This window comes from Chaetodon trifascialis, chromosome 22, assembly GCF_039877785.1.
Source record: "Chaetodon trifascialis isolate fChaTrf1 chromosome 22, fChaTrf1.hap1, whole genome shotgun sequence".
Lineage (NCBI taxonomy): Eukaryota > Metazoa > Chordata > Actinopteri > Chaetodontiformes > Chaetodontidae > Chaetodon > Chaetodon trifascialis.
In genome coordinates, this window is record NC_092077.1 from 825,442 (window position 1) to 846,792 (window position 21,351).

Consider the following 21,351-nt stretch of genomic DNA (forward strand, 5'->3'; position numbering starts at 1 on the left):
ATAGATGAAAAACTGCAACAAAAGTATCGATCTCATTACGCTAGTATCGATCTGATACCGATAGGCACCTTGGTATCGATACTATTGATATTTAGATTGATACGCCCAGCCCTAAGTCACAGCAAAATTTGTATTTTATGAATGCCTCAGTTGTATTACTTTGATGTTGGATATGTTAGTGCCCTGCATTCTGTGACTGGCACTTCTTGCTTTGCTGGAATAGTACAATATTTTATCAGATACCTTTATTAATATTCATTCTCACTGTGAGATTAGAAAATTAATGTTGATCTCAAATACAGAGTTGGACCCAGGAGGTGGTCAGCCTTGCTTGGCATAAAGACTGGATACAGGGGGACACCCCTGACTCCCACATCCAAAGCCTGACTCTGTCCAAAGTTAAAAAAATACACCTACCTTCTAAAGCTCAATAATTAACACATCTAATAACCAAATCTAGTTAATATCTAATTTGATCAAACAGAAAATGTTAAAACAACAGTTTGTGGTTTAAGGCAGAGTTGCACGGTGGACTTATTCCTTTCAAAACAACAGCTAGGTGCAGTGACTGCAGCTTTCGGGAGTCTTGCCATCTCAGTGAGGTGCCAGAGTTGGTACGATCATATCTGGACCCATACCCAGACTGCACCTGAACATAAATCCTGAAACCCCAGATTGCCGTTTTTACATTTTTGTTGTGTTTTGTTTGTGTTTGTGTGTCAAACGCACAAGATGCAATGCATTATTTGTTATGCTTTAGGTATTTTTTTAACTTTGGATATAGCCAAGCTAGCTGTTTGCCCTCTGTTCCCGGTATTTTGCCGAGCGAGCCACATCATGACTTCAGCTATGTACTTGGGATTGATATCAATCTTCTGATTTTACTCACTAATACTATATTACTAACTATTCCTCTGTTTGGAAATTGAATGAGGGATCTATCCATCATGATTGGTGGATGAATAGGCCCACCTCAGCTGATGTGCTGAAGTAAACCTGTCGTCTCATTTCCTGTTTCCTGTTTTTTGCGTTAGTAGTGTAAATCTGATGCTTTTGCTTGTCTGAGTGTAATTTTCTGTCTTTTGTTACAGCTTATTACATGCTATTTAAAGTAAAATTAGTTCTGCTCAAGTACTCATATGTCTTTCTGCAAAAAACTGCAAATTTTTCTTGTCTACACATTTGTCTGCTCTGCCAGCTACACCAGATTAGCCTAGCAGCTAGCGATGGCTTCTCTCTCTCCCTCACACTCTCTGGCTTTCTCCTGCCTGGTGTGTTTTAGTTGGAGGGGAGGCTGAGTGAATTGGAAGCGCAGCTCCGCACCGTGGAAACTCACCATTAGCTGTAGTTAGCCAGGCCCCCTTATTATATTATAAAAATTGAGAATCCTTAAAAAATAATTAGACACGTTTTTCTTTTTGACTACACTCACTCAATGCTTTACTAAATTATCATATGTAAAAAATGCTATTTCCTCAGCATGTGTCTTTTTTCTCTCACTAGCCTCATCTTTCCTGAAGCAGGCGTTTGAAGGAGAGTATCCGAAGCTGCTGCGACTGTACAATGAGCTGTGGCGGCGCCTGCAGCTGTACAGTGCCACCCTGCAAGGAGTGCTAACAAGTGGCAGAGGAATGGACATATCTCTCGACATTACCAGCACAGAGAGAGGCAGTCAAGACCTCTTCACACACTGCAAACAGGACTGCAAGTAAGAAGACACAAACACAGCAACACAGTGTCTCTTGAGGGTGTGATCATGCCTGTGACCTGTGAAGCATGGTGGAAAGCTTTATTTTGGATCATAATTGTGCTTTGGTTTTGGTTACAAGTGAAAAGCACTTCTAATAATGTTATTAAAAGACAAAGACAAAACAAACATACGTATGTATGTATATACGTGTATATACTGGACATATATGTGTATATATACGTGTGTATACACACACAGACACACACACACACACACATATATATTAGTGCTTTCAAAAATATCGCGTTATTAACGCATTAGTGGCACGGTGGGATGGTGGCAACACTGTTGCCTCACAGCTAGTAGGTCCCGGTTCGATTCCCACTGTGGGCGCTAGGGGTGTGTCCATCACCATGCCTTCAGTGCCTGCTGCTCAAGGAAAGGGGCCTTTCTGTGTGAAGTTTGCATGTTCACCTGGGGTATCCTCCATAAAAATATACCCTCACAAAAAACATGCAAAAAGATCACCACCTGACCAATGGTGACAAAAAGAACTGTTGTTGTTTTCGATTAAAAAACATTTGCACAAAGCAAGCCTATCCACTTTTCCATGTTGATAACAGTATTAAAATTCAAGGGACATTTAGAATAGATAAAAATGTGTGATTAATTTGCGATTGATCGCACAGTATTTAACTGTGACATTCATGAAATTAATCCCGATTAAATATTTTAATCGATTGACAGCACTAATATATATACACAGTGGCGTTACTAGGGGCTCCAAGGAAGAAATCCCTGTGGCCCCCACCCCACAATTTTTTTTTGCACACATAATTGCACAATTTCTGGGACATTTGAGATGAATACTGAAGAAATAGATTAGTGGATCTCAAAGTGAGGTCCAGGGACCAACAGAGGACCCTGAAAGCCCAGGCCTATCAATAATCGTTGTTGTAAATAAGTGGCCAGGGGCTCCAAGCAACCACCTGGCTTGCCTGTCCTCAAGCCCCACCTCTCTCTATATATATATATATATAGAGGCGGGGCTTGAGGACTTGAGATATATATGTGTGTGTGTGTGTGTGTGTGTGTGTGTGTGTGTGTGTGTGTGTGTGTGTGTGTGTGTGTGTGTGTGTGTGCGCGCATATCAGCATTTCCCACACAGACTGTCTTGCTGCAGTTTCACATTGGCACCTTTAACCCAATCTAAACCAACCATATAAATGACACTTGGGACACTGACCGACAAACACACACACACACATACTAGGGTATAAACGGTACGCAATATCTATCTCTCTCTCTCATACACACAGTTGACTGTGCTGACAAGTTAAGTGTCATCAGGGAGGCAGAAGCTGTTCCTGTGCTGGTGTTGGAATGGAGGTTCCTGAACCTCCTACCTGGGGGGCAAACAATCCATGGTTGGGATGGGAGCTGTCACTGCTGATGCTGCGTGCCCTTCTTAGACATTGCTTGCACGGTCCTCAATGGCAGTTAGCTGGGCACCGGTGATGTACTGGGCGGTTTTCACCACCTGTTGTAGTGCCTCCTGCTCAGAGACTGTGCAGCTGCTGTACCATACTGTGAGGCAGTTGGTCAGGATGCTCTCAATGGCGCAGCGGTAGAAGTTGACCAGGATTTGTTGAGCCAGGTTAACTTTCTTCGGTCTCCTCAGGAAGTAGAGGCGCTGTTGAGCCTTCTCTATCAAGGTGGAGGAGTTGAGGGTCCAGGAGAGGTCCTCAGAGATGTGGACACCCAGGAACTTGAAGCTGGAGACATGTTCAACCTCAGCCCTGTCGATGTGAATGGGGGTGTGACATGTGACAGGTGTGGGGGTGCAGCCTTTGTTTTTCCTGTAGTCCACGATGAGCTCCCTGGTCTTCTTGGTGTTGAGGGTTAGGTTGTTGTCGGCGCACCACATCACCAGCTGCTGAATCTCATCCGTGTAGGCTCACTAGTCGTTGTTGTTGATCAGGCCTATCACCATGGTGTCATCTGCAAACTTGATGATGGAGTTGGAGTCATGCACAGGCACGCAGTCGTGGGTGAAGAGTGAGTAGAGGAGAGGGCTCAGCACACATCTCTGTGGGACGCCGGTGTTCAGGATCAGGGTGGCGCAGGTGCGGTTGTCTAACATAACAGACTGGGGTCTGTTGGTCAGGATGTCCAGGGTCCAGTTGTAGAGGGAGGTACTGATGATGAGGTCACTGAGTTTGTTGACCAGCTTGGAGGGGATGACTGTATTGAATGCTGAGCTGATGTCAATGAACAGCATCCTGGCGTAGGTGTTGTTGTTGTCCAGGTGCATCAGGGTGGAGTGCAGTGCTGTAGAGATGGCATCCTCTTGACCTGTCTGGTCGGTAGGCAAAGTGATGGGGGTCCAGTGTGGGGGAAGCACTTTCTCTCGAAGCACTTAGGGATGATAGGGTGAGTGCGACGGGGTGGAAGTCATTTAGGCTCACTGCAGTTAACTGCTTCAGTACCGGCATGATGGTGGTGGTCTTGAGGCACGTGGGGACTGCTTCCTTGGCCAGTGACTGATTGAAGATGTCAATTAAGACCCCAGCCAGCTGTTCTGCACAGGCCTTGACCACGTGGCCGGGTATGCCATCAGGGACAGCAGCCTTACGGACTTTCACCCTGCGGAGTGCAGAACGCACATCGTAAGTGGAGAGCTTGAGGGTCAGTTCATTGTCAAAGCAAGCATAGAAGTTGTTGAGCTGATCATGGAGGGAGTCATTGCTGGTTGGTGGGGCTGTCTTCTTTGGCTATAGTCTGTGCCTGGATGCCCTGCCACATGCGGCGGGGGTAGGCGTTGTTGTGGAAGTGCTTTTGTAAGGGAAATGTAACATAACGTTAAGCAGTCATCTCACTTCCCTCCACTGATTCGGCCTAATATAACAGCTGCAGCTGACAGCCGCAGGTTCTGTGGCCAGAGCCAGTTACCTTGGCAATGCGTCACAACGAGAGATATGAAATAGTCCACTCAGCCACTTCTTGTGAAAAACTTACGATTTTAACGGTAAAAAACAACATTAACGTATTAATAATTGATTTAATGTTTATTTCTTTCATAAATGACCATGCGTCGGACGGTTCATGCCTCTGCGTCGTCCATTCATTTCTAATAATGGACACCTCGTCGGGCATTATCCCTTACATCAGCCAGGTATATCAAATTTCCATACAATGCAGCTGAACAGGTCCAACATTAAAGTACAATTAGCAGCGAGAGCCGGTTTTCCAAATGTAATCGGAGCTATCGACTGCACACACATTGCTATAAAAGCGCCATCACATGATGCATTTGTATATGTCAACAGGAAACATTTTCATTCGATCAATGTACAGATCATATGTGATGCGCAAATGCAATTAACCAACATCGTAGCGAGGTGGCCTCGTTCAACGCACTATACATTCTGAGTAACAGCATGGTTGGGAACAGACTACAAGCTGGCTCTGTGCGCGATGGGTGGCTTCTTGGTGAGTAAATTTATTTGTGTAATTGTCCTAATATTAATCCCCATGATGCGCATTCAGCATGTGCGCCCCTAAATTCTATCCCGTCTTCACAGCATCATTACTAGTCAGTGGTTAAAGTTAGTGACTTGCTGTTTCTTGCTGGTTAAACTACAGCTTAAGATCTTTCTAACAAGCCCCTGATTGTCTCTGTGTGCAAAGTATTCACGTTAATAACCCTGTGCGTAAAGTGTGAAATGTCTTAATCAACCTCACCTTTTCCCCGGCACACTTCTGCACTAATTTGCAACAATAGTGTGTGATACATGTGTATAAAATTAACGAATGCAAACTGTAAATCTTTGTGGGAGCTGAACATCAGCTCCCTCATCAAGAAAGCACAGCAGAGGATGTACTTCCTATGGCAGCTGAAGAAAATCAATCTGCCAAAGACAATGATGGTGCACTTCTACATAGCCATCACTGAGTCCATCCTCACCTCCTCCATCACCATCTGGTACACTGCTGCCACCGCCAAGGACAATGGCAGACTGCAGCGTGTCATTCGGTCTGCTGAGAAGGTGATCGACTGCAGTCTCCCGTCTCTTCAGAACCTTTACACATCCAGGAACCTGAGGCGTGCAGGAAAGATTGTGGCTGATCCCTCCCACCCCGGACATAAACTCTTTCAGACACTCCCCTCTGGCAGGAGGCTGCGGTCCATCAGGACCAAAACCTCACGCCACAAGAACAGTTTTTTCCCATCTGCTGTCAACCTTATCAACAAGGCCCGGAATCCCCCCAACACTCTTCACATTTCACCTCTGCCCCATCTTGTCACATTGACATTGCCATAACCCTATGCGTTCCATAAATGCTCAGCTTGGACTTATTTCTGAAAAAAGACTGTGTTTCCCCAAAAAAAAAAAAAACAGACGTGTGTATATAGTTATATTGTTATATTTTTACGACTTTAATACCTTATTTTTTCTAGATGTGTCCTGCACCAACTTCACCAAAGCAAATTCCTTGTATGTGTAAAATCATACTTGCCAATAAAGGCATTTCTGATTCTGATTCTGAACAAAACCATGGAAAACACTGAAATAATAAATGTAAATAAAAGTGTAAAATTGTAAACAGAGAGAAATCTGAGAACTTTTTTTTCTGCAGGTTTAGTGCCAGGAAGTTCACAAGCTGATTCACCTTCTGATGAATAAAATTTTTTCAAATATGTGCAGTGTTTTATAAACATAGCAGAAACTGAGGTGAACTTGACATCTGTAACATACAAAAAAACAAACATGATAGACAGAACAGTAAGATTGATTGAACTATAAAACCAGCGTTGACATATGAATAACTTTAGTCACTCTTCTTACTCTAAACATACATGAACTATTCAATTATATTTTTATTGCAAGTGTGTTAAAAAAAAAAAAAAAAAAGCACGTGTAAGAGATTTTTTTATAAGCTGGCTTCTCCACAGTGCTCAGTGGAAGCATGTTTTTATTAGTATGTTATACCATGGTCTGGGTGAATACTCGATTCTGATTGGCTGCAGGGTGTCCGTTAAAAAGTGTTATAGGACACCTATAAAAAAGTTCCGGTCAGATAGCCTGATTGTTCTAAATTATTGCGCTGGCTCAAATGGTAGTTGGTAACCATCCATCCATCCATCCATTATCTATACCGCCTATCCCAGCTACAATGGGCGAGAGGCGGGGTACACCCTGAACCGGTCGCCAGCCGATTGCAGGGCCACATACAAAGACAGACAAACATTCACACTCGCACTCACACCTACGGACAATTTAGAGTCACCAATTAACCTAATGAGCATGTTTTTGGTCTGTGGGAGGAAGCCGGAGCACCCGGAGAGAACCCACGCATGCACGGGAAGAACATGCAAACTTCACACAGAAAGGCCCCGTCTGACCTGGGGATCGAACCGGCAACCTTCTTGCTGTGAGGCACACGCACTACCTGCTGCGCCACCGTGCAGCCCTAGTTGGTAACCATGGCAACAGAAACTCAGAACATACGTTATTTCACAGTTTATTTATCACAACGGCAAGACAGTAGACAACATGAGTGATTTTACAGTTTTCTTTAACCTATTATTCGTTCTGTGGACTTTGATTCTTTGAAACAAAATTTCGCATCATCCTCTGGACACACACAAGCAGTAAGAGGTGCACTTGCCCTCTGAAATGATACTTTGTATCACGTAACATAACGTTAAGCAATCATCTCACTTCCCTCCACTGATTAGGCCTAATGTAACAGCTGTGAGCTGCGGGTTCTGTGGCCAGAGCCGGTTACCTTGGCAACGCATCACAACAAGAGATATTAAATAGTCTGCTAAACCGAGAGATATTAAATATCTCGGTGATTCTTGTGAAAAACTTGGTAAAAAAGAACATTAACGTATTAATAATTGATTTAATATTTCTTTCTTTCGTAAGTGACCATGGTATAAGTGGGATAATGCCACTGCCTCCGTTATGTCTTTGTGCCTAGATGATTTGTCATAAGGCACTGAAGCAGAGTACCTTTGCATGGTGGTCTGCTGCTTGTGCGGTGGTGCTGCAGTTGCAGATTTTGTTGAACATTGGCGAATACAGCTGCGCTCCAAAGGGTTAGCACGGCTAAGGTGGTTTAACAAGTTTGTGGTATTACCGGTCTTGGTGGGGACGACAGTCTTACATAGTTTACAGACCACATTGATCTGACTGCGGTCCGACTTATAAAATCCAAAAAACTGCCATACTGGCAAGCTGACTTTCCCTGTTTTATCGTCAGTTTCTACGCTCGCTGCAACACTCACTTTCTATTTCTCATCTCACTCCTCGCGAAGAATCAAACACGAGACCACGAGATGGCGCAACCGAACTGATACTGTTACATGATTGCTGTGTTTGTGTGTCCCTACGTTGCTCGGTTACCAGAGAGCGAGTGCCTCTGTTCATGCAACCAACCTTGCTTTGCAACTTCTGGTTTCTTCCGACAAAGAAAAAAAAATTTATCAAATGTTTTATCGAATGCATTTTTTATTGATATTGATTACATCCCCCTCATCCTGTTTCCCTCATCGAACGTCCTTCTGTCCTCTCCCTCACCTTAGGGAGAAAGGGCCACAAAAACTTGTACAATTCATAGACTGATTCCTGGGATTAGTAAATCATCCAATTCCTACACTCCTCAATCCGTAGCTTTTGAGCATGTTTAGCTTCAGTGATGCCCCTCTTCAGGTTAGCTCTGGATGAGCTGTAGGCCGTTGCATCGCCAGATCTGAAGGCAGCGTCACATTACTTTGGTAGGACGTGGACCTTACTGTTCACTCCCTCTGGCCATACTTTAGCAGTCCTCACTCTGGTGGGGCAGGAGACATTCTGACTAAATTTATGGAGAACAGTCCTCAGGTTTGAAGGTTTAAGTCTCCAGCAACAATAAAGGCTCCATCAGTTTGCAGTTTGTTGTTTGTGGGTAGCAGCATACAGTCCTTTCATTTCTAGTTTGCCATTAGCACCTGGGGGGATATAAGCTGCAGTTATCACAGTGGATGTGAACCGTCTAGGCATATAAAAAGGCCTGCACTTGATCATCAGATATTCCATGTAAGCAGAACAGTGGCTCCCAGTGATGACAGAGTCTTTACACCAAGTTTTATTCATGTAGATACACAGTCCTCCGCCCCTGCTCTATCACGTTGTCTGGGATGTTGTTGTTAAGCCACATTTCACTGAAAATCTTGACGTTGCAGTCCATAAACATTCTCTGTGATGTGATCTGAAGTCGTAGCTCGTCCAGTTTTGTTCGCAAAAGGACTGAACATTGCTGAGGAAGATACTGGATAGCAGTAGCCAGTGCAGGGCTAGCCGTCGCTTAATCCATTAACCTCTGCGCTTCCCTCTCCTTTGTTTATGATCTTGACGCTGCCGACAGTCGCTTCTGGTCTCGCTATCCTGGCAATCTCTTGGGGGATCTCTTGGGGGAGCTTAAGTTTGTCAAATACACTGCTTGTGCAAATCTTACATCTAAAAGATGCTGTCTGGTGTAGGAAGTGTTTGCAAAGTTGTAATGAGCAAACAGGCTTGAAACCAGTAGGAAAATAATAACTATATTGCGAATTCTAGTGAGAGGACTGAGCCTTGCATTCTGCATGTGCGGCCATCTTATAAAGACTTTATCACAAGTTATATTTAACAGTGTGACATAACATTTCATTGATATTTGACAAACATTTTGTTACACTTTAACATTCATTATTACATGTGATCTGAAATCCTTTTTCTAAGTCACAATCATGATAAATTTGTTCCTCATTTATAAAGCTTCTAGAACCATATGATTAAATTTGCACAAGCCTAAACAGAATGCTGGTTTATAAATATCTTTGTGTAGGAAGTATTGTGTAGTTACAGCCTTCAATCAGTTCCAGAAAAACAGCAACTTGTGTCTGATTAGCATCTACAGAAATCCTATTAAGTTTAGGTATTGGAATTGGTATCGGGCGCAATAAATGGGATTGGGGCATCTTCTAGTAATGTGATGTATTTTATATAGGTATCTGATTGCTCATTGTGACTGAGAGAAAGAACAGCGAATGTCTCTGTTCAGCAACCGTATCCATGCTTCTCATGATGGTTTTTCAAACATTTCTTCTCTGTAAATATGTTTTGACCACATCAATTGTGTATGTTTTTGCATCTATTTTTTTATGTGCATGTAGCCCAGAGCAGGCTCTGAAGAACTCTCTGCAGCCGTATGAGGCAGCCTACCTCTCCAAGTCCCTCTCTCGCCTGTTTGATCCAATCAACCTTGTGTTCCCTATGAGCGGCCGTAATCCGCCCTCCAATGATGAGCTGGACAGCATCATCAAGACCATCAGCAGGCAAGTCCATGACAGTTTGTCTAAATTACAGTTACAAAATCATTCATTACTGTCTCTGCCACTTGATGGAGACAGTGTGTCAACATGTCTGAATGCTATTGATTTTTCCTACAAAACAAGTTGTAAGATGAGTTCAGTTGTAAGATGTGGAAATAAGTAACTGTTTGCCAAATTGATCATAACAACTTAAAAAGCAACAATATGTCAATGTGTTCATAAGCTGTATCCACTGCCCCCAAGTGGCCAAAAAAATCAATTATTGAAGGTTTAAGTACTCAGTATGCTTCAGATAAACTCGCTTGTTCATCCAACCACATCTAATGCAAAAAGATTATAGCTGTTTCAGAATGACCACATTACAAGGCAGGGCAAAGGTCCTGCAGCCATAAAGAAGGGCGAGATGAATTGGATAAATGGACATAACTGGATAATAATATCCTTTAACACTAACTCCAACACTAACAAATGTCAAACTCAGATAATGGCACAGCAAGAGACACTTCATTCTATAAAAAGACATAGCATTGTTTCCCAGGGAAATGTTTTCTTCTTCACCAATTACAAGTATATACAGTACCAGTCAAAAGTTAGGACACACCTTCTCATTCAGTGTTTTTTCTTTATTTTTTTATTTTCCACATTGTAGATTAGTACTGAAGACATCCAGACTATGAAGGAGCACATAAACTGCATGAGCTGAAACTTGTTTTAAATGCAGATAAGACGAAGCTTATGTTGTTTACCACCTCAAAGGCTAGGTTACAAAATGTACCTGTGGTGGTCACTGTTGATGGAGAGGAGATAGAAGTTGTTAACTCGTACAAGTACCTGGGTATTTTGATCGACGACTCCCTTAATTTTAAACCTCATGTGCTGAACCTGGTGAAAAAACTGAGGCTAAAACTGGGTTTTTATTTTCAGAATATATTGTGTTTTTCTTTTAATGTAAAAAAGCGTCTAGTTGCTGCAACTTTGTTACCTGTATTAGACTATGGTGATCTCTTGTACATGCATGCCTCTGTTCAATGTCTTCATATGGTTGATACAGTCTACCATGCATCCCTAAGGTTCATTACAAATTGTAAAGCACTGACTCATCACTGTGAGTTGTACTCTCAGGTAGGATGGCCCCCCCGGCGACCCGTAGGCTCCTACATTGGTACACCTTTATATACAAGGGAATTCTTGGTCTGCTTCCATATTACATGTGTGTTTTCATCACGCAGAAAAACACCGGGCAGTATTCACTGCGTTCTCAGGACCTTTTTATGCTCTCTGTCCCAAATGCTCGGACTGAAATTGGGAAAAGGGCTTTTGGGTATTCTGCACCCTCAGCCTGGAATTTGTTGCAGAATGATTTAAAACTGAAGGAGCTCGTGTCGTTAAATGTTTTTTAATCTAAAATGAAGGACTTGGAAGCAGTTTCTATGGGATGTCGATGTTTTTAGCTTGACCGTTAGTACAAATTACTCTCAGAAACACTCGTCTTGATTTATTGATAGTTTTTCTTAATGGAAATTTTAGTGATTGTGAATTGTACTTTGTCTCCCTGTGTGTCTCTGTCTGCAACTTTGTGTTTTTGCTGCTGACCGTCTTGGCCAGGTCTCCCTTGAAAAAGAGATTCTTAATCTCAACGAGACTAACCTGGCTAAATAAAGGTTAAATAAATATGGAATTAAGTAGTAAAGAAAAAAGTGTTAAACAAACCAGAATATGTTTTATATTTTAGATTCTTCAAAGTAGCCACCATTTGCTTTGATGACAGCTTTGCACACTCTTGGCATTCTCTCAATCAGCCTCATGATTTAGTCAGCTGGAATGGTTTCCCAACAGGCTTGAAGGAGTTCCCAGAGGTGCTGAGCACTTGTTAGCTGCTTTGCCTTCATTCTGTGATCCAACTCATTCCAAACTATCTCAGTTGGGTTAAGGTCAGGTGATTGTGGAGGCCAGGTCATCTGATGTAGCACTCCAACTACTGCTGGGCGGTATGACCAAAAATGTATGAGTGAATGTATGAGTGAAAAGCACCTTTAAATCATGGGATAGTAACCAAATTCATCTAGGACTTAGTAAAGTAGTATATGATGAGTAACTGTATAAAAGCACATGCTTAAAGAATGAACCTGAGCAGTTTTACACAGGTATGTCCAGGCACTCATTTGGGCTCATCTGGGCAGAATACCGTTATCTCGTACTAGCATAAGGAGAAACTCCTCTGTTGAAAACACTTTTTCTGCCTTTTTTTCTGCTTGCTATTGTTCTTATCTCTCATAAAAGGATGAAATGCAAATATAACAGTAAAATAACACCATGGGCTGGTTAGCAGTGTCCTCTGTGGGCGCTCTGTCCATTCATGTGAAAATGAGACGGAGCAGTGAAATTAACTGCGCAGTTACACCGGTCAATAGCTCATCAACCCATTGGTCAATTTTGATGACACCTATATCAACCAGTCAGAGTCAAGAGATTCGAGGCAGCACCCAAATTCACCATAGTAATACCAATGACGCTCCAGAAGGAAGTAACCCCAAGGTTAGTATGTCACATGAAAAGTGCTCCCTCCACTCTAGAAACCCCCTCCTCTTAATGTAAACAACCAAGACTAAACTAAAAAATGTAAAAATGTCCATGTCCAGTGGAAATAGGATTAAAAGTTAAGATGTCCAGTGCACACAGAATTAAAAGTATAGATGTCCAACCAGAATTAAAAGTAAAAATGTCCAATGCAACAGAATGCAAGTTTAAATGTCAAGTGTTTAAATGAGTTTAAATGAGATGAGATGAGTACAGTCGGCTCTGTCCTCTCCTGCACAGAGCATCTGTGTTGGCAGTTCAGTCCAATTTATCATCCAGCTGCATTCCCAGGTATTTGTGTGTCCATACAAACTCCACACAGTCCCTATTGATGGTCACAGGCTCCAGATGAGGCCTCGGCCTCCTGAAGTCCACCACCATCTCCCTGGTCTTGGTGGTGTTGAGGTGCAGGTGGTTGAAGTCGCACCATGTGACAAAGTCATGGATCAGTGTCCTGTACTCCACCTTCTGTATGTAATTAGTACAGTATCTGTCTTCTGTAGTAATTTATTAAATATGTTTTGATCTTTCTCACTCTGTCGTTGTGATCTAAGCAAAAAAGGTATTGTTATTCTATTCCTAATTGATTGATACATGCATATTTGGTACTCATATTTAGAAAGCATATGAAATGAATCACTAATGAAAACATTATGCACCTAAACTACAGTTTAACTACAAACATACTTATGGCTTGCATTTCATCATTAACAAGGTTAAAGTATTTTAATGGAATGGAAAATCTGTCTTATTTATTTTTTATTTGTTTACAGTGAGCTGAATGTGGCATCAGTAGATCCAAACCTATCTCTGGCTGTGGCAAAGAATGCTGCCAAGACTGTACAACTCTTCTGTGTCAAGTCAGAACAGCTGGTGTGTACAACGGCGTGTGTGTGTGTGTGTGTGTGTGTGTGTGTGTGTGTGTGTGTGTGTGTGTGTGTGTGTGTGTGTGTGTGTGTGTGTGTGTGTGTGTGTGTGTGTGTGCGTGAGTGAGCACAACACACAATGAAATAAATATGAATGTTTAACTGCCCTAAATTACTCAAATTTTCTGGTTCGTACTTTTATTTTGGGTGTCTGTTAGAAAATCTGGCGAGTTTGGACTTTTAGGCAAGGACAAAACAGTAAAGGAGGGGTGCGCTAGATTTATTATAGAAGGAAAAGTGAGAGCATGATTGTGAAATAGAATGCACTTAACTTGATTGTCTTGTTTTCAGAATCATTGGAGGCCAAAATCGTAATTGGAAAAAAACAAAATTGGATAGACAGACAGTATAACATAAAACAACAGTGATTTAGTACAGATGGTTCTGCTGTGTATATCCTACCGATATGCCATGCACTGCCTCCTTGTGTGTCTGTCTGTCTAGCTTTACTCGTCAGTCACACCTCCCTCTGTCTGCAGTTGTGTACTCAGGGTGATGCCAGTCAGGTCATTGGTCCATTAACAGAGGGTCAGAGGAGGAACATTGCTGTGGTCAACTCCCTCTACCATCTGCAGCAGGCCATCTCCAAGGTAGGAGGCTTTTTTTATTATTACGATAAGATAAGATATAACTTTTTTGATCCCACACCAGGTCAGAGTCATGTGGGACTGCCGAGGAAGATGGCAGCACACTAGGAGAACTCCTGACAGCCATCAGATAATTGTGCATATTTGGGAACACATACATCGTCATCAGTCATAAAAATAGTGTATTCTACTAAGTGAAAGTATTATTGTTAAAAATCAACTGCCAATTTATGCGTTTGTGTGAAATGACAAGTAGCGCCAGAGCAAACTTTTTCAGAGGTGTGGGAATGCGAAACAAGCCAGCTACGAGAAGCAAAACACCACCTGAGACCACCTTGCCGACAGTGACACCTGAGATAAGCCCCCAGATGACTAAATCCAAAATGGATGATGTTAAAAGCTCCAACGAAATAAAGACAATAGCATCTGTGAGGAGATATGGAAAATGAGCGCTACTCTGATGGTGGTGGCCGCGGATGTGGTCTCAACAAAGGAGACAACTAAAAACCTAAAAGATGCGGTGGAGAACATGCAAGTCAGGCTCGGAGATGTAGTACAACGGATATTGGATATTGAGGATGTAAACACACAGATGGGGGAGGGCATCGAGAAGTGTGACAAAAGACTGGAGACACTGTGGACACGCGTGGGGGACCTCGAAAATAGAAGCTGGAGGAATAATGTCAGGCTGATGGGACTGGAAGAGGGCAAAGAGGAGAGGGGCAAAGTGATTAAATACATAGAACGGATCATTTCCGTAAGCCTCGGGCTTACTGGCAACGAGTTTGAAATTGAGTGTGCCCACCGCTCTCTCGCCCCCATGCCAACACCGAATGAACCACCCCGGATCATACTGATGCGCTTCCTATGGTCATTGGCTCGAGACAAGGTGCTACAGGTGGCTAAAGAGAAACGTGGAATCAAATGGGATGGTTGTAAGTTGTCTTTCTTCGAGGATCTAACAAGAGAGTTGGCAGAGAAAAGGAAGGCGTTTATCCCGGTGAAGAGATGTTTGCCTGGGCTTAATGTGAGGCACAGGCTGGTATAACCTGCAACACTCATCCTTACCAGGAAAGGGCAAAAGAAAACATTCCGAGAAAACAAAGAGGCAGAGAAGTTTATCCAAGATGTTGAGTAGAGGGCCGTGGAACCTGATATGAAAACATCAGAATCAGAATCAGCGTTCCTTTATTGATCCCCGAGGGGATATTGTTTTTTGTAGCAGTGCTCCATACAAAATAGAATTATAGATTAGAATAAAATTAGAAAGAAAGAACAAGAAGGAATACATATATAAAGGCAATAGAAAAAGAAACAGAATATACTAAGGATATATGTAAATACAAAATATACAAATATACAGAAATATACCACACTATAAAATGTACAGCAATAAAACAAGTATTTTTACTATATACTATATACTGAGCAATTGGTTGTGCAAAATTGAGATGGAAAATATATATTAGAATTAAACTATATATTGAATATTGAATGTGCAAAATTGAATTAGATGTGCAAAAACTGAAATTGTAAAATATACAACAGAACAGAACAGAACAGAACAGACCAGACAGTGACAGTGAAGTCCAAGGGCCATTCAGAGGGAGGAGTTGTATAGGTTGATGGCCACAGGCAGGAATGATTTCCTGTAGCTTTCAGTCCTTAGTTTTGGTGGTATGAGTCTTTCGCTGAATGTACTCCTGTGCCTGGACAGCACGAACTGAACCCCCTCCGGCCCCTGGCTGCGCCTAGAAATTCTGTCCATAAAAATGATGAACAGAACCGGTGACAAAGGGCAGCCCTGCCGGAGTCCAACATGCACCGGGAACAGGTCCGACTCACTGGCGGCAATGCGGACCAAGCTCCTGCTCCGGGAGTATGGGGACTTTACAGCCCTCTGTTGAGGGCTGTAAAGTCCCTGTACAGCACCTCCCACAGAATGACACGAGGGACACGGTCGAATGCCTTCTCCAAGTCCACAAAGCACATGTGGACTGGTTGGGCAAACTCCCATGAACCCTCAAGCACCCTGTGGAGGGTATAGAGCTGGTCCAGTGTTCCACGGCCAGGACAAAAACCGCATTGTTCCTCCTGAATCCGAGGTTCGACTATCGGCCGGATTCTCCTCTCCAGTACCCTGGAATAGACTTTCCCAGGGAGGCTGAGGAGTGTGATCCCCCGATAGTTGGAACACACCCTCCGGTCCCCCTTTTTAAAAAGAGGGACCACCACCCCAGTCTGCCAGTCCAGAGGCACTGTCCCCGTCTGCCATGCGATGCTGCAGAGGCGTGTCAACCAAGACAGTCCTACAACATCCAGAGACTTGAGGTACTGATAATGGACACCTCGTTATACCTGCCGCAACCACTTAATAGCTGTGGTCAGACGCACAATAATAATATAGGCCCTTTCGGTTACCGTTACTTTGGGGGAATAATAAATCTCCTAACGAGTCTCAGCCCATGGGGTGGCTCCTGGTTTATCAATAAACAACACCAGAGGTGATTATAGCCTATTAGTTTAACAGTACTACACGCTAACGTGTCCTTGTTTGTTTACAGTTGCCTCTCCCTCAGCGCTCGTGCTCTCATGACACTATGATGCAGCAATGAAACTACAGGTATTAAAGCACACGTCGAGGAGATTATTCTTAGTGTGTTTTATTTTCAATCAATAAATTTACCGTCACGTCTACAACTCACATGTGTAATGAAACGCTTTTCCAAGCTTGAAGATATGAAAACTGTGGCGCTGGCATGTCTCCTGCTACTGAATTGGGAGTACTAACTCAGACCCAAATTTCAGAACAGTTCAGTTCAGTTTACTTTGTTGATTCAGGGAGCTATTTTATTTATTTATTTATTTAGTTATTTATTTATTCATTCATTTGAGTGAGTTTTAAGAAATGTTGCTGGAAGGCCCCTGCACTTTTTATTTATAATTAAACTTAAAAGCATTTCAATGAAGATTTTGTGTTTGTGTTGTTTTACAAAAAGTGAAGGTCTTTTTTTAGTGTACACAAAACAAACAGTATACTGTATTCATTCTAATGCCAGGTTTGTTACTCTAAATTTTGACACCGAAATTTTAATTATTGCTGCAATTGAATATCGGTTCTAAATATCGGCTATCGGTTTCACTTGATTATTAATAATCGGTATCGGCATCGGCCCTGAAAAATCCATATCGGTCGATCTCTAATGTCATCACATATCAGACTTACAGACCCGCGTAATCATAAATACCCAAGTCTGCAGTGTTATAGATGTGTTCCTTTAGTGAGCCGTTTAGTGAGGCCTACTACTGTATGCACAATGTTCATATATCATACTTCCATCTCCAAATGATACAGAGCGGTGGATGGCACTGATGGATTAGTATTAATTGTGACAAGGTGTGTAACAATCAATTCAATATACCTTTATTAGTCCCACAAGGGGAAATTCCAATTTTTTATTTTTTTATTTTTTATTTTTTTTTTTTTTCAATCATTCAATTTGCTGAGTAAGCATATAAATAGTGCGGTGACACTGCGTAATGCTGCACAATGGATGCGCTGGCACTGCTGGAAGATCACGCAAATGGTAGGATCAGGATGGAGAGAAGTTTTAGGGACCACGGAGATTTCCTGGCCCATGATGATGACTGGCTAATAAGCCGATTTAGAGTGGTGCTCTTGGATCTATGTGCTGAACTGGGCCCAGTGTTAGATAGACCCACCCACCGGAACCGCGCCATCCCGCACCAAGGATCGAGGCTATCTTGGTGTCCAGCGGTGTGGGCTTGGGTGCACCCTTGCCCCCACCAGTAGCAAATGCGCTTCGACGGTGCCATGCCACTGTCTTCTTGGCCTCCACCTTCACATCCGACCACTTATTTTTAATTTCTGCCACAGAACGCTCTGTGGCACTGGAGCTATTCACTGCGGTGACGACGTGCTGCCACTCTTTTTTTTCTTTTTATTTTTTTCGTGACACCATTACTGTGACCACCAAACAAAATATCCTAGCACCTCGATTTCAGTCTCCGTAAAATTTCTTTTTCTTTTCTCTGCCATGATCGAATGTAAAATGCCATTGATCAGCAGGCATATTTATATGCAAAGACTTTGCATTGACCATTCATGGTAAAATGTGGGTGTGTCGGGGGCGGGATGTGAGGTAAATCCACCTGCGCAATCTTACTGGTGGAGTGTGATTTATAAAGGGAAAATTGCATGCAGGTGTGAGTACGCACGGTTTTATAAATCTGAATATTTATTGGCGTACACCATTTTCAGCTTTTGGGCGTACGCACACTTTTAGTGTGGATTCTACGCAATGTTTTATAAATTAGGCCCCTGATAGTGGACCTGAGGAGAACCAAGGCACCAGTGACCCCTTTTTCTAACCAGGGGGTCGGTGTGGACATTGTTGTGGATTACAAGTACCTGGGGGTACATACTGACAATAAACTGGACTGGGCAAAGAACACTGACGCTCTCAGGATTTTCTATGAGTCTGCGATGGCTAGTGCTACTCTACGCTGTTGCGTGCTGGGGCAGCATGCTGAGGATGGCGGACGCCAACAGACTCAACAAACTGATCCGCAAGGCCAGTGACATTGTGGGGATGGAGTGTGACTCTCTGACGGTGGTGTCAGAGAGGAGGATGCTGACTAAGCTACGGACAATTTTGGACAATGTCTCAGACCCACTTCATGATGTGCTGACCAGGCACAGGATTACATTCAGTGAGAGACTCATCCCACCAAAACTCAAGACTGAATGCCACAGTAAATCATTCCTGCCTGTGGCCATGAACCTGCACAACTCCTCCCTCTGAATGGCCCTTGGACTTTTCACTGCCTGTTCTGATACATATTTGACCAAATTCAATTTTGCACATCCTTCAGTATATACTGTTTATTTTTTCTCAGTATATATATTTTGTTTTATATTTTGTTGTATATTTTGTTTTATATATATATTCTCAGTATAAATATTTTGTTTTTTATATTTGCTTTAAATATATATATATATATATACATATATTTCTCTTTTCTTTCTTTTCTAATTTCATTCTAATTCTATTCTTGTAAGGAGCACCTGCAACAAAAACAGTTTCCCCTCTGGGATCAATAAAGGAATTCTGATTCTGATTCTTACAACGGTGTGTTCCCCACTGCTTTTAAACAAACCCTAGTTACCCCACTGCTAAAGAAACCTACACTCAACCCATCTCAGGTTTAAAATTACATGAAGGTTTTACTCCTCACTTTCGTTTCTAAGACTCTTGAGTGCACGGTCTTTAATCAAGTCACTGAATTCCTCTCTGATAATAACCTGCATGATCCTAGCCAACCTAGTTTCAAACGCTGACACTCTATGGAGACTGCACTCTTATCTGTAGTTGAAACACTATGATCATAGTAGAAACACTTTGATCAGCTGGAGCTACTGGTCAGTACTTGGCTGCCTCTGACACAGTTAACCCACCAAATCCTCCTCTCCACACTCACTGAGCTTGCTTCTTAGGTTCTGCTCTCCACTGGTTTGAGTCCTACTTTTCAGGGAGATCCTTTGCAATGTCTTGGAGGGGAGAACTGTCTAAATCCCACTGCTTGTCCACAGGGGAACCTCAAGAGTCTCTCTTTTCAATATACACCACCACACTTGGTGCAGTCATCCGCTCACATGGTTTCTCATACCATTCATATGCTGATGATACCCAGCTCCTCCTTTTGTTCCCGCCAGACGACCCCACAATCTCGCCATGGATATTGGCATGCTTTGCCGATATCTCAACATGGATGAAGAACCGTCACCTTCAGCTTAACCTGTCAAAGACTGAGCTCCCTGTCATCCCAGCCAGTCCCTCTATACAACAACAGATCAGTATCACAGCTCTGCTCACTCCCACAAAATCTGCCAGAAACTTGGGTGTCATGATTGATGACCAACTAACTTTTAAAGAGAATGTGGCCTCTGTTGCTCAGTCATGCTGATTTGCCCTGTACAACATCAGGAAGATCAGATCCTACCTGTCTGAGCATGCAACACAATTCGTAGTAGTGCAAACACTGGTACTATCACACTATCACCTCTACTATTGTAATTCCTTACTGGCAGGGCTCCCAACATGCTCGCTAAAACCCTTGCAGATGATCCAGAATGCGGCGGCATGTCTGGTCTTCAACCAGCCCAAACAAGCACGTCACTCTCTGTTCATGTCCCTCCACTGGCTCCCCATTGCTGCCTCCATCAAGTGTAAGTCCTTGATACTTGTCTACAAAAGTGCCACCAAAACCGCTCTGACCTACCTGAACTCCCTCATTCAGGTTTATGCTCCCTCCCACTCACTACGGTCTGCCAAGGAACAGCGCCTGGTGTTGCCAGCACAAAAAGTCTCTAGCTAGACTCTTTTCATCTGTGGATCCCTGGTGATGGAACAAGTTACCAAACTCTATTTGATCTGCAGAGTCCTCTCGATCTTTAGAAAAAGACTAAAGACCAAGCTCTTTACTGAACACCTTTCATAACAATTAAAAAAAAGCTCTCCATTCACTCTATGCACTCTATGCATTACTTCGTAGCACTGCCTCATAGCACCTATGTCCAACTGGACCAGAAATTAGCGTTATGGCTATTACTCTTGTTTTTCTCTCCTGTCCAGAACTTTACTTGTTATGAATGAAAATGTCATATTTACGTCACTTTGGATAAAAGTGTTTGGCATATGACAAATTGTAAATTGTAATATTTCAAATTTATTTTTAATTTTCAATTTGAACTTTTAGTTATGACCCAAAACATCCTCCATAATGCATGGATGAAAATGGAAAATTTTCTCCAGCACTGCTGTGGGGAACAAAGGTATCTGTACTGTTCATGTTGATCTGAGAGGAATCTTCTCTGGTTTACTAATTTAAACTGGCTCATTCAGTCTTTCATATTTTACTTTGCTGTGATGACGTTTACACTTAGACTTTAGACGACTTCTTTATTCAATTCCCAATCTTGGAAATTGTTTTGTTGCAGTAGCAATGAACAAAAAATATACGGACGACCATAGAATATATACAAGAATTTTAAAAAGTAAGCAAAAAAGTGACAAAAAATATATACAGAAAAAGCAGCAGTGACTACAAGATAAAACTTAATGTAAATATACTGTAAATATAAATAAATTATATTATTCACATGTTAAATTTAGACATTTATGAATG

At 42.4% G+C, this 21,351-nt stretch overlaps 1 protein-coding gene across 2 annotated transcripts in view; it reads left to right on the top strand.

Annotated features, from left to right (window-relative positions):
- The window catches only part of cog5 (component of oligomeric golgi complex 5), a 117,261-nt gene that overhangs the window by 82,860 nt on the left and 13,050 nt on the right, over nt 1-21,351 (top strand). The window contains exons 12-15 of one of the 2 annotated variants that reach the window (XM_070991699.1): nt 1,504-1,708; nt 9,894-10,055; nt 13,403-13,502; nt 14,035-14,145. In XM_070991699.1, the coding sequence (XP_070847800.1) occupies nt 1,504-1,708; nt 9,894-10,055; nt 13,403-13,502; nt 14,035-14,145 (578 nt within the window). Of the gene's footprint in view, nt 1-1,503; nt 1,709-9,893; nt 10,060-13,402; nt 13,503-14,034; nt 14,146-21,351 lie in introns of both variants that reach the window. The other variant, XM_070991700.1, reaches the window with a different exon arrangement.